Here is a 13,791-nt window from a genome sequence, read left to right on the forward strand (position 1 = left end):
GGGACCAGACAGCTTACTTCTGGGTCTCCGGTGGTCTCTAGAACCAGACAGCTTACTTCTGGGTCTCCGGTGGTCTCTAGAACCAGACAGCTTACTTCCGGCTCTCCGGTGGTCTCTAGAACCAGACAGCTTACTTCCGGCTCTCCGGTGGTCTCTGGGACCAGACAGCTTACTTCCGGCTCTCCGGTGGTCTCTAGAACCAGACAGCTTACTTCCGGCTCTCCGGTGGTCTCTAGAACCAGACAGCTTACTTCCGGCTCTCCAGTGGTCTCTAGAACCAGACAGCTTACTTCCGGCTCTCCGGTGATCTCTGGGACCAGACAGCTTACTTCCGGCTCTCCAGTGGTCTCTAGAACCAGACAGCTTACTTCCGGCTCTCCAGTGGTCTCTAGAACCAGACAGCTTACTTCCGGCTCTCCGGTGGTCTCTAGAACCAGACAGCTTACTTCCGGCTCTCTGGTGGTCTCTAGAACCAGACAGCTTACTTACGGCTCTCCGGTGATCTCTAGAACCAGACAGCTTACTTACGGCTCTCCGGTGATCTCTAGAACCAGACAGCTTACTTCCGGCTCTCTGGTGGTCTCTAGAACCAGACAGCTTACTTACGGCTCTCCGGTGATCTCTAGAACCAGACAGCTTACTTACGGCTCTCCGGTGGTCTCTAGAACCAGACAGCTTACTTACGGCTCTCCGGTGATCTCTGGGACCAGACAGCTTACTTACGGCTCTCCGGTGGTCTCTAGAATCAGACAGCTTGCTTCCGGCTCTCCGGTGGTCTCTGGGACCAGACAGCTTACTTCCGGCTCTCCGGTGGTCTCTAGAACCAGACAGCTTACTTCCGGCTCTCCGGTGGTCTCTAGAACCAGACAGCTTACTTCCGGCTCTCCAGTGGTCTCTAGAACCAGACAGCTTACTTCCGGCTCTCCGGTGATCTCTGGGACCAGACAGCTTACTTCCGGCTCTCCAGTGGTCTCTAGAACCAGACAGCTTACTTCCGGCTCTCCAGTGGTCTCTAGAACCAGACAGCTTACTTCCGGCTCTCCGGTGGTCTCTAGAACCAGACAGCTTACTTCCGGCTCTCCGGTGGTCTCTAGAACCAGACAGCTTACTTACGGCTCTCTGGTGGTCTCTAGAACCAGACAGCTTACTTCCGGCTCTCCAGTGGTCTCTAGAACCAGACAGCTTACTTCCGGCTCTCCGGTGGTCTCTAGAATCAGACAGCTTGCTTCCGGCTCTCCGGTGGTCTCTAGAACCAGACAGCTTACTTCCGGCTCTCTGGTGGTCTCTAGAATCAGACAGCTTGCTTCCGGCTCTCTGGTGATCTCTGGGACCAGACAGCTTACTTACGGCTCTCCGGTGGTCTCTGGGACCAGACAGCTTGCTTCCGGCTCTCCGGTGATCTCTGGGACCAGACAGCTTACTTCCGGCTCTCCGGTGGTCTCTAGAATCAGACAGCTTGCTTCCGGCTCTCCGGTGGTCTCTGGGACCAGACAGCTTACTTACGGCTCTCCGGTGGTCTCTAGAACCAGACAGCTTACTTCCGGCTCTCCGGTGGTCTCTAGAACCAGACAGCTTGCTTACGGCTCTCCGGTGGTCTCTGGGACCAGACAGCTTACTTCCGGCTCTCCGGTGGTCTCTAGAACCAGACAGCTTACTTCCGGCTCTCCGGTGGTCTCTAGAACCAGACAGCTTACTTCCGGCTCTCCGGTGGTCTCTAGAATCAGACAGCTTACTTCCGGCTCTCCGGTGGTCTCTAGAACCAGACAGCTTGCTTCCGGCTCTCCGGTGGTCTCTAGAACCAGACAGCTTGCTTCCGGCTCTCCGGTGGTCTCTAGAATCAGACAGCTTGCTTCCGGCTCTCCGGTGGTCTCTAGAACCAGACAGCTTGCTTCCGGCTCTCCGGTGGTCTCTAGAATCAGACAGCTTACTAAGCTACAAGGTCAGGGATATCGTAGACTAGCTCTCCAGAGGCAGGATGCTGGATCAGGATAAAAAAAAATATGTTATATAGTATCATATAGTAATTGATTGATTGATTGATTGATTGATTGATTGATTATTTTGGTCTTATTATTGCCGCCTGCTATAGAAGTTTGTGTTAATGTCAATGTCCTCTCCTCCTCCAGGTCAACCAATGAGATCAAGAACCTGCAGTACCTACGTCGGGCCAGCGAGCCTCGTGAGATGCTGTTCGAGGACCGGACGCGGGCCCACGCTGACCACATCGGACAGGGCTTCGAGAGGCAGACCACCGCCGCTGTAGGGGTGCTCAAGGCCGTGCGCTGTGGAGAGAGGTGGGTGGTTTTAACACCCGTATATATGATCATGTATTATCTTTAGATATTATTGAGGCTGTATTTAGTATCCAACAATCGTCCAACTAATCCGTTACAAGACCGCTGCATAATCTGATTGGAAATAAATGGTTATAATCTATCTTCTCTCTGTCTCTGTAGCGCGGAGCCCCCTCGCGTTACCAAAGACGTGATCTGTTTCCATGCTGGAGACTTCCCTAATGTAGTCCAGAGGTTACAACTGGACCTGCACGAACCACCTCTGTCCCAGGTGAGCTGCACCTGTCTTCTACCTCGTTTCTATTAGTTAAGATGGCAGCGGAGACCATGGCTGCTGTTTCATGGGCTCTTAAACAACTGGGCTATTTTGTTTGTTTTTTTCTTGCATTTTTTTGTAACTTATTCTGTCTCTTATGACTGAAAGCTTCTGGAAAACAGAACAGCGATTACTCACTTCGAACTTGATGAAGAACATTTCTTTAATGAGTCGGATGACTTGTGTGGTGGAGATTAGAGGTTGACCGATTATGATTTTTCAACACGAATACCGGTTATTGGAGGACCAAAAAAGCCGGTACCAATTAATCGGACGATTTATTTATATATAAAAATATTATTTATTTATGTATTATTTATTTGTAATAATTCAATAAAATCAATTTAGTCTCAAATAAATTAAACATGTTCAATTTGGTTTAAATAATGCAAAAACAAAGTGTTGGAGAAGAAAATAAAAGTGCAATATTTGCCCAGATTGATTGTTTTTTTAAAGTTTAATGCTAGCTAGCAACTTACCTTGGCTCCTTGCTGCACTCAGGTAGTCAGCCTGCCACGCAGTCTCCTCGTGGATTCCAATGTAATCGGCCATAATCGGTGTCCAAAAATGCCGATTACCGATTGTTATGAAAACTTGAAATCGGCCTTAATTAATCGGCCTTTCCGATGAATCAGTCGACCTCTAGTGAAGATGCCTTCTGAGGATCTGCCTTTGCCATCCGTACTACTGGCCAACATACAATCACTGGATAATAAATAGGATGAACTAAAAAGCACGTAAATCCTACCACCAGGACATTAAAAACTGTAATATCTTATGTTTCACTGAGTTGTGGCTGAACAACGACATGAATAACATACAGCTGGTGGGTTATACACTGTATCAGCGGGATAGAACAACAGCCTCTGGTAACAATGTATATTTGTAAACAATACCTAAGGCACAATATCTAAGGAAGTCTTGATGTTTTGCTTGCCTGAAGTAGAGTATCTCATGATAAGCTGTAGACCACACTATCTACCTAGAGAGTTTAATCTGTATTTTTTGTAGCTGTTTACATACCACCACAGAACGATGCTAGCACTAAGACTGCACTCAATGAGCTGTATACCGCCATAAGCAAACAGGAAAACGCTCAACCAGAGGCGGCGCTCCTAGTGGCCGGGGACTTTAATGCAGGAAAATTTAAATCCGTTTTACCAAATTTCTATCAGCATGTTAAATGTTCAACTAGAGGGTAAAAAAAACTCTAGACCACCTTTTCTCCACACACAGAGACGCGTTCAAAGCTCTCCCTCGCCCTCCATTTGGCAAATCTGACCATAATTCTATCCTCCTGATTCCTGCTTACAAGCGAAAATGAAAGCAGGAAGCACCAGTGACTCGGTCAATAAAAAAGTGGTTAGATGAAGCAGATGCTAAACTACAGGACTGTTTTGCTAACACAGACTGGAATATGTTCCTGGATTCTTCCGATGGCATTGAGGACACCACATCAGTCACTGGTTTCATTAATAAGTGCATCAATGACGTCATCCCTACAGTGACTGTACGCACATACCACAACCAGAAGACTCTAACCCGGAACCTTATAAGAAATCCCGCTATGCCCTCTGACGAACCATCAAACAGGCAAAGCATCAATACAGGACTAAGATCGAATCGTACTACACCAGCTCCGACTCTGGTTGGATGAGACAGGGCTTGCAAACTATTACAGACTACAAAGGGAAGTACAGCCGAGTGCTGCCCAGTAACACGAGCCTACCAGACGAGCTAAATTACTTCTATACTCGCTTCGAGGCAAGTAACACTGAAACATGCATGAGAGCATCAGCTGTTCCAGACGATTGTGTGATCACGCTTTCCGCAGCCGATGTGAGTAAGACCTTTAAACAGATCAACATTCACAAGGCCGCAGGGCCAGACGGATTACCAGGACGTGTACTCCGAGCATGCGCTGACCAACTGTCAAGTGTCTTCACTGACATTTTCAACCTCTCCCTGTCTAATACCAACATGTTTCAAGCAGACCACCATAGTCCCTGTGCCCAAGAACACTAAGGTAACCTGCCAAAATTACTACCGATCCGTAGCACTCACCAGAAACCCAAGAACCACTCCAATTTGCATACCGCCCCAACAGATCCACAGATGATGCAATCTCTATTGCACTCCACACTGCCCTTACCCACCTGGACAAAAGGAACACCTATTTGAGAATGCTATGCATTCTGTGTTCAACACCATAGTGCCCTCAAAGCTCATCACTAAGCTAAGGACCATTGGACTAAACACCCACCTCTGCAACTAGATCCTGGACTTCCTGACAGACCGCCCCAAGGTGGTAAGGGTAGGTAACAACACATCCGTCACGCTGATCCTCAACACGGGAGCCCCTCAGGGGTGCGTGCTCAGTCCCCTCCTGTACTCCCTGTTCACTCATGACTGCACGGGTCAGGCACGACTCCAACTCCATCATTAAGTTTGCTGATGACACATCAGTGGTAGGCCTGATCACCAACAACCATGAGACAGCACATAGGGAGGAGGTAAGAGACCTGGCCATGTGGTGCCAGGACAAAAACCTCTCCCTCATCGTGATCAAGACTAAAGAGATGATTGTGGACTACAGGAAAAGGAGGATCGGGAGCATCCTGATTGGTTGCATCACTGCCTAGTATGGCAACTGCTCGGCCTCCGATCGCAAGGCATCACAGAGGGTAGTGCGTACGGCCCAGTACATCACTGAGGCCAAGCTTTCTGCCATCCAGGACCTCTATACCAGGCGGTGTCAGAGGAAGGCCCTAAAAAATGTCAGACTCCGGCCACCCCAGTCATAGACTGTTCTCTCTGCCACTGCACGGCAAGCGGTACCGGAGCGCCAAGTCCTAGGTCCAAGAGGCTTCTAAACAGCTTCTACCCCCAAGCCATAAGACTACTGAACAGCTAATCAAATGTCTACCCAGACTACTTGCTTGCCCCCCCCCCCCCCCTCTTTTACACTGCTGCTACTCTGTGGTCTATGCACTTTAATAACTCTACCTACATGTACATATTACCTCAATTACCTCGACTAACCGGTGCCCCCCGTAGATGAACTCTGTACCGGTACCCCTTGTATATTGCCTATTACTGTTATTTTACTGCTGCTCTTTAATTATTAGTTACTTTTATTTCTTATTTTTCTTAACTGCATTGTTGGTTAAGGGCTTGTAAGTAAGCATTTCACTGTAAGATCTACACCTGTTGTATTTAACTCATGTGACAAAACATTTGATTTGATATTGCATGAAACAAGGTAGCTTATCCACAGCCCTATGCACTGTACTGCCACCCTCTGGCTAGATGTGGCACTACACTGTGCTGTCTTCAACAGAGACCCTCCAGGAGGGTTCAAGGCTTGTCCTACATTAAAGTGATCCTCCAGGAGGGTTCAGGGCCTGTCCTACATTAAAGTGATCCTCCAGGAGGGTTCATGGCCTGTCCTACATTAAAGTGATCCTCCAGGAGGGTTCAGGGCCTGTCCTACATTAAAGTAATCCTCCAGGAGGGTTCAGTGCCTGTCCTACATTAAAGTGATCCTCCAGGAGGGTTCAGGGCCTGTCCTACATTAAAGTGATCCTCCAGGAGGGTTCAGGGCCTGTCCTACATTAAAGTAATCCTCCAGGAGGGTTCAGGGCCTGTCCTACATTAAAGTGATCCTCCAGGAGGGTTCAGGGCCTGTCCTACATTAAAGTGATCCTCCAGGAGGGTTCAGGGCCTGTCCTACATTAAAGTAATCCTCCAGGAGGGTTCAGGGCCTGTCCTACATTAAAGTGATCCTCCAGGAGGGTTCAGGGCCTGTCCTACATTAAAGTAATCCTCCAGGAGGGTTCAGGGCCTGTCCTACATTAAAGTTATCCTCCAGGAGGGTTCAGGTCCTGTCCTACATTAAAGTAATCCTCCAGGAGGGTTCAGGGCCTACATTAAAGTGATCCTCCAGGAGGGTTCAGGGCCTACATTAAAGTAATCCTCCAGGAGGGTTCAGGGCCTGTCCTACATTAAAGTGATCCTCCAGGAGGGTTCAGGGCCTACATTAAAGTGATCCTCCAGGAGGGTTCAGGGCCTACATTAAAGTAATCCTCCAGGAGGGTTCAGGGCCTGTCCTACATTAAAGTGATCCTCCAGGAGGGTTCAGGGCCTACATTAAAGTGATCCTCCAGGAGGGTTCAGGGCCTACATTAAAGTAATCCTCCAGGAGGGTTCAGGGCCTGTCCTACATTAAAGTGATCCTCCAGGAGGGTTCAGGGCCTACATTAAAGTAATCCTCCAGGAGGGTTCAGGTCTTACATTAACCAGGTAAATGTAATCTATGTAATCTCCAAAGTAATGATTTATCATGACAGGGCCAGAAACAATGACTAGTAATGCTGCATACTCCAGGAAAGGTTCATATCTCACCTTTACGGTAAAAAACAGTTTTAAATGGCTGAGGTGGCGGCACTTGTGATGACACAAGTTCAAGTACACAGTACAAATATAACGTATTTATACAACAAATATAACATATTTCCTATTCAACAAAACTATGAATAAGGCTTGTAATATATATATGCTTTCTAAATATAGTATAATCAAATGATAAAAATGACTAAGATTTCACCTTCCTTATAACTGTGAAAAACATATTTGTATGTTTTAGTGTTGGAGAAAATTAGTATGTTTTCTCTCTTGATCAAACCTTCTGCCTCCATCCATGTGAACGTCTCAGAGCTCCTAGCTTGGCTTCCTGAACTCGCTAGGAACTCTCCTTTCAACTCATATTAATATTGTCATTCTATGACAAAGTTGTTTTGTTTGTTTCAAATCTATGAATTATTTTAGATTACTGGCTATAAATCGACAACTACTATTTTCTGCTGCGCTACGATGTAAGGATTGCAGACATATGTGGTGTTAGTGGCTGTGATGTAGAGTTCAGCCTGGACTTGATGGACAGTCGGAAGGGTGAATGACAGATTTGGAGGGACATCCCAGCTTCAAATGGTGTCAGATTTCACACCCTCCTTTACACAGGCGTCTGTGAGAATCAGGGCTACCGCTCAATGCAAGCCATTTCCATCTACGGTGTCCACAGATCGATTTATAAGCCAAAATGTCAGTTGTAACCGGTAACAGAACCATGCAGCTCCCCAAAACAGGGGACTTGACATCTGAGAGGTTTTTAAAAGAGACCCTCCAGGGGGGCTCAGGGCCTGTCCTCCATTAAAGAGACCCTCCAGGAGGGCTCAGGGCCTGTCCTCCATTAAAGAGACCCTCCAGGAGGGCTCAGGGCCTGTTCTCCATTAAAGAGACCCTCCAGGGGGGCTCAGGGCCTGTCCGCCATTAAAGAGACCCTCCAGGAGGACTCAGGGCCTGTGCTCCATTAAAGAGACCCTCCAGGAGGGCTCAGGGCCTGTCCTCCATTAAAGAGACCCTCCAGGAGGGCTCAGGGCCTGTCCTCCATTAAAGAGACCCTCCAGGAGGTCTCAGGGCCTGTCCTCCATTAAAGAGACCCTCCAGGAGGGCTCAGGGCCTGTCCTCCATTAAAGAGACCCTCCAGGAGGTCTCAGGGCCTGTCCTCCATTAGTGTCTCTTAAGCTGCCGTTTTGTTTTAGTTAGGAGCAGCTGAGAGGTGATTTCACAGCATCCTTCTGCGTTTGCTTTACACATGTTCAACCCAGAGCTGGATCCTTCAGCACTAGTGATTCAACTACTCCCCTGGTTTAGAACAATATGGGAACAGCTCAGTGGATCTTCTCCTCCAGTACACTGTCTTAACTCTCTCTCTCTCTCTCCCTCAGTGTGTGCAGTGGGTGGACGACGCTAAGCTGAACCAGCTGAGACGCGAGGGGATCCGCTACGCCCGTATCCAGCTGTACGACAACGACATCTACTACATCCCTCGTAGTGTGGTTCATCAGTTCAAGACGGTCTCTGCTGTCTGCAGCCTGGCATGGCACATCCGCTTAAAACAATACCACCAAGAGCCTCCGGCCGAGGAGGAGAGGAAGGTGGACGTGTCGACGCTACGAGTCAAACAGGAGCAGTTTGGGGATGCCTTGATGGGAGGGACCACAGCTCCTCTCACGGACCCCAAACCCCCCACAGACAGAGACACTGCCCACCCGGAGGTCAAAGTGGAACCTCAACCTGCGGATATAAGGCTGCCCAAGCCCTCTGTCACCTCACCCATCGCCCCCCTACCAACTCCCTCCAAATCCTCTTTCCAGGACACCAAGCCCAAATCACATCACCATCATCCCCACTACTACCACCACCACCATCACTCAGAATTATATCAAACCACTACCACACACTCTTCCTTGTCTTCCTCACTCAAACCCTCCCCCACCTCCACCCCCCCATCCTCTCCCAAACCCAGTCCGTCATCCTCTTGTACCCCCTCTCCCAAATCTAGTCCCACTTCTACACACTCTCCCCCCTTCAAACCCAGCCCGGCTTCCACTCGTACCCCCAGTCCCTCTCCCCCCTTCAAACCCAGCCCGGCTTCCACTCGTACCCCCTGTCCCTCTCCCTCACGCAAACCCTGCCACACCCCTGTCCTTACCCACACCCCTACCCATATCCCTATCCTTACCCACACCCCTACCCCTACCCTTACCCACACCCCTACCCATACCCCTACCCTTACCCACACCCCTGTCCTTAACCACACCCCTATCCTTACCCACACCCCTACCCATATCCCTATCCTTACCCACACCCCTATCCTTACCCACACCCTTACCCATACCCCTGTCCTTACCCACACCCCTATCCCCTTTTTGACGCCCTCCCCTGCACCCCTTCTATCTTCTTCAAGCCTGGCCTCCAGCCACACAGAGAGCAGGACCCCTACACCCCAGGTCCGGGCCCAACCCCAGCCCAGACCGGACAAACCCCAGGACAAAGACACTTCTCTTTACACAAAGGCCCCAGTCACCCCCCCGGAAACACGGCCTCCTGGCCCCCCGCACCGCTCCTCCCTCTCCTTTAAACACCACCTGCATGAGCAGCACCAGAAAGACTGTTTCTACTGATCTTTGTACATAGTGTTTTAAAATGGCTCTTCGGGGTTCTGTTTTAATCCCATCTAAAGGAAGGAGAAGACAGACATTAAACCATGATATCAGCACGGTGTGTGATGTATTCTAAGGGACACGTAAAGCTCTGTTGGGTCTGCATCCTAAATGGTGCCCTATTCCCTATATAGGGATCTACTTTGTGACCAGGGCCCATAGGAGAGAGATCTGATCAAAAGTAGTGCACTATATTGGACATAGGGTACCCTTTAGGATGCACACTTGCTCTGTTCTGTTACCGAATGAATACATTGCAAATGTAACATTCCTCAGTGCCTGTCCATAACTGTGTAGCCTGGTCCCAGATCAGTTTGTATTGTCTTGTCTCCTTGTTGACCGTACAGTAGGAGTTGGCTTGGCAAGAACGCATAAACTGATCTGGGACTCAGGCTAATATCTGTGAACTGTCAAAGCACTTAGGGCCAGAAGCACTGGTACTCTGCAGGTCTGACAAACATACAGGTTCTTAAATAATATATTTTAGTTTTAGGTTATAGATAGATTATTATTAGAGCTGACATTAACATATATATATTTTTTGTAAGATGATGAGACATTATTTTAAAGGCTTTACTCCAGGCTTTTTTCTGTTCCCCCTCAGAGGCTTATTTATATCAAGGAAGCTTTTTAGTTTTCAGAATTTTCTGTTCGATTTTAATTGTCAGCACTGTAGTGTAAATAACTTTTTGTAAGGAGAAAAACTTGTAGTGTGATTTCTACATAAATATGGAGCTCTTAATAAAGGTTAACGTTACGAGTGATGTTGTTTGATCATGGGGCTACAGTGGACACCAGATGGAGCTCTTGAATGTATCAAGAGGTCCTGTTCTACAGGCAGTTAGATTTGGGTCATTTTAGGTGAAAATTGAAAAAAATGTTATGAGTGATCATGGGGCTCCAACAGACACACAGTAGATCAATGGTTCATATCTGACATCATGGCCTTTTAGGTTCCAACTTCAACTGATAAGACCATCCCTTTCATCTTTAACAGGTATCGTTGGGCTCAAGTCAAGAAGTGTGTATATTTGGGATTCAACTTGCCACTCATCTGAAACAGGCAATTTATTTCTGCACAACAATCTCCAATAAGATGAATGTGTGTGTGATCTGCAGAAGCACATTTCAGCAGGATTACCTTTCTGGCCTCTGCTACTTCTGTCTGTGTGTTATGCAAGCCGCCCACACACTGCACTCAGCGGCGATGAGCTCAGCAGTTCTGGTATGTGAGATTATAGCCGTGGCGCGCTGGGAAATGAAACACAGAAGAGCTGCTGATCAGAATGTGCAGTAGCAGTACAAGCCCAACAGAGACCTCGCTAGAAGCTATGACAGACTGCCCTGGCCCCACATGGTTTGAATGTCAGATTAGTGTGATGGGCGAGCCTCAAACTCTTGGTCCAGTCACAGGGTGTGTCCCAAACGGCACCCTGTTTTCTATAGTGCACTACTGTTGACCAGAGCCCTATGGGGCTATCCAAAGAGGGTGTGGCATACAGAAGGACCTGAGGAGAGGGGTTGGGAGGCAGCCCAATGGGAGAGTGTAGCCCTGACACACAGACCGTCGAGGAAGATGTGTGTGTGAATGTCAGGACAAATGTGTCCTTTAAAAAAAAGGGCAGGCACGGAGAACACATTCAGTCTCCTTTCAGAGTGAGGGATAAATAACCCCCCCCCCAAATGCATCATGGTTGAGAGACATTTTATGTTAGTAGTACACATTTACTGAACTGAGAGTACATGGAATGAGGCTGTTCAGTCTGTGCAAGTTGTAAAGTTCTTTGATACAGCCTAGTATTACAACTGATTATTGCACTGTCGAGGATTGCATTGAACACAAGTAGGCCAACATTAGTCTACCGTGCTGCTACTGCCATCTATCCAATACGACTGGTAGTGCATTGAGACTTGCCTGCTCATCTATTCTGATGCTGGAGTCAACAGCTCACAAGGCACCATAAACAAAATCAGAACATGTTTTAGTTTGGAACAGTGACATCCATTTATTCACACAATACTGAAAGGAAAATAATAAATTATATGCAGATTGATGTCAAAATCAACTATTCAAATGGTGAAAATTAAAATGGAGACAGTAACACTACAGGTAGATCCCATTTTAACTGAATGGCACAAAACACTGAATGGCTTTACATAGGAAGAGCCCCGTCTTCCAAACACTACAGGTAGATCCCATTTTAACTGAATGGCACAAAACACTGAATGGCTTTACATAGGAAGAGCCCCGTCTTCCAAACACTACAGGTAGATCACATTTAAACTGAATGGCTTTACATAGGAAGAGCCCCGTCTTCCAAACACTACAGGTAGATCACATTTAAACTGAATGGCTTTACATAGGAAGAGCCCCGTCTTCCAAACACTACGACAATCATTTGTCGTTCCACAAAGTATGAAAGATTTTACAACACAAAAGATGCTGACGTCAAGGAAAATGTCTGGAAATCCTTAGCTAGCAATGTGACATGTCTTTGCTAGATTGTATTAGTTTATCTGACATCTACATGACCTGTACCATTTACATCCGTTTTATAACCTCCTGAAGGCACAGTCTCTGATCTGTTCTCTGATAAGCAGTACTGTTGGCACGAGAGCAAAGCTTGGTCAACGGGATAACACTTCATGTCATAACGAAGGAGAGTTTGTGATTTCGCAAACAGCTGAAATAACCACACTAAAGAATTAGGTTTGTGTGTGTTCCTTCCAGCCTTCTCTGAAGAGCCTCCTCCTTTCCATTCTCCTCAATCCATCGCTCATGCCTCTCTCCTCTCGGGGAAGATGTTATAGCCCAGCTCCACCATGGCTCCCAGCAACATGCACCACAGAGGAATACACACAAAGGTGAGCTTGATATGGGTAAGCTTCTCCAGCCGGGCGCACAGCGTCAGACAGAAGCCCAGCTTCAGCAGCATGGACGCCAGGTACCAGGCCTTCTTCTTCAGGTCCTGGGAGCCGTTACGAGGGTCGTGTCCCGCTTTACACCTGGCGACCATCTTGACGAGTAACATGAGGAGGAGGATGCCGTCGAAGATCCATACGGGTAGAAAGGTGAGGAACCAGTTCCAGTGGACTTTGCCATCTAGTTTGAGGACGAGCATGATGAGGAAGGCCAGGGTGAAGATCCAGGTGAGGAGGACTCTCTGAGCAAGAGACATGGTGGCCCCACAGGTACACTGGTAGTACCCCTACAGTGGAAATAGAGGTTGCCGGTCCCTGGGAAGAAAGGGTCAGAGAGAATACAGCCATGATGCACCTTTATTGTGCATTCAAACGGCACACACGAGTTAGCTAGCTGTCTAGATACAGTCAGACCCACACATTTACAATGTCACTAATGACAAGTTCTTCTGCGAGGCCGAAGAATACCGTCACAACTGGAACCTTATTTTAACACAGCTGCAGCTAGTTGCACCTAACGTTACTTAGAAATGTCATATAGCAAACTAACTAGCGTGACATTTTTTAAATAGAAATGTTTAGCTAATAAGCTAACATTATTTGCAAAACAGATAAACATCTACATTTTCAGAATGGCTAGTTAGCTCGCTAAAGTTAACTGGCGTTTGCTAAAATAGCTAACGTTAGTTATTCTAGCAAACACCACAACGCGTTGCAGCAACCTACCTGATGTTGTGTTTAGTGATGATCAGAGTTTCTGTCTCCGTATCCACCGTTAAATAATTTTCGATAATCCATCATCAATATTAGCTACATGACCGTTCGTAAATATTAGCTAGTTTGAACGGCTGATTTCTGATTTTTTCCCTTTACTTGCACGCAAGGTAAGATCCCGCCCAACATAAATACCTATTGGTTATTGATAAAATGATCGTTCCAACTATTGGACCAATGTAATGTCAATCACGATATCCCGTATTTGAGGATACAGGGCCTTTACCGTAAAGTTCCTAAAGAATATCCCCAGCAGATTTTATAAATAAAAGACAGCAACACAACGCAGAGCTGCTGTTAGTTTCAGACTGTACTTGTATTTGTGAGAGGTATTGTGACATGTTGAATGCACCGAGCTGTCTGTTTGAACTACTGGCACATAGCTCGGACATGCCACCAGAGGTCTTTTCACAATCCCCAA

The 13,791-nt window shown here is 47.4% G+C and overlaps 2 protein-coding genes across 2 annotated transcripts in view; one reads left to right on the top strand and one right to left on the bottom strand.

Moving 5' to 3' along the window:
- LOC149978184 (lysine-specific demethylase RSBN1L-like) overlaps positions 1 to 10,431 on the top strand; it is a 93,237-nt gene extending 82,806 nt beyond the window's left edge. Inside the window, exons 6-8 of the mRNA XM_090201134.1 lie at positions 2,127 to 2,294; positions 2,457 to 2,565; positions 8,397 to 10,431. Of these exons, the coding sequence (XP_090057260.1) occupies positions 2,127 to 2,294; positions 2,457 to 2,565; positions 8,397 to 9,635 (1,516 nt within the window). The 3' untranslated portion in view covers positions 9,636 to 10,431. The remainder of the gene's footprint in view (positions 1 to 2,126; positions 2,295 to 2,456; positions 2,566 to 8,396) is intronic.
- Positions 10,432 to 11,654: 1,223 nt separating this feature from the next.
- On the bottom strand, positions 11,655 to 13,499 carry LOC149978186 (transmembrane protein 60-like). Its single transcript, XM_090201184.1, has 2 exons — positions 13,323 to 13,499; positions 11,655 to 12,911 (listed from the first exon to the last, which is right to left on the bottom strand). Exon 2 carries the CDS (start codon positions 12,851 to 12,853, stop codon positions 12,452 to 12,454), a length of 402 nt encoding a protein of 133 aa, XP_090057310.1. The 5' UTR covers positions 12,854 to 12,911; positions 13,323 to 13,499; the 3' UTR covers positions 11,655 to 12,451.
- Between the last annotated feature and the right edge of the window lie 292 nt (positions 13,500 to 13,791).

The sequence above is a fragment of the Oncorhynchus mykiss genome, chromosome 15 (genome assembly GCF_057628025.1).
Source record: "Oncorhynchus mykiss isolate SJ-2025 chromosome 15, ASM5762802v1, whole genome shotgun sequence".
NCBI lineage: Eukaryota > Metazoa > Chordata > Actinopteri > Salmoniformes > Salmonidae > Oncorhynchus > Oncorhynchus mykiss.

What these genes read in the sequence shown, in the direction of transcription:
- LOC149978186 (XM_090201184.1), bottom strand. Translation starts at nt 12,853, where the DNA reads ATGTCTCTTGCTCAGAGAGTCCTCCTCACCTGGATCTTCACCCTGGCC.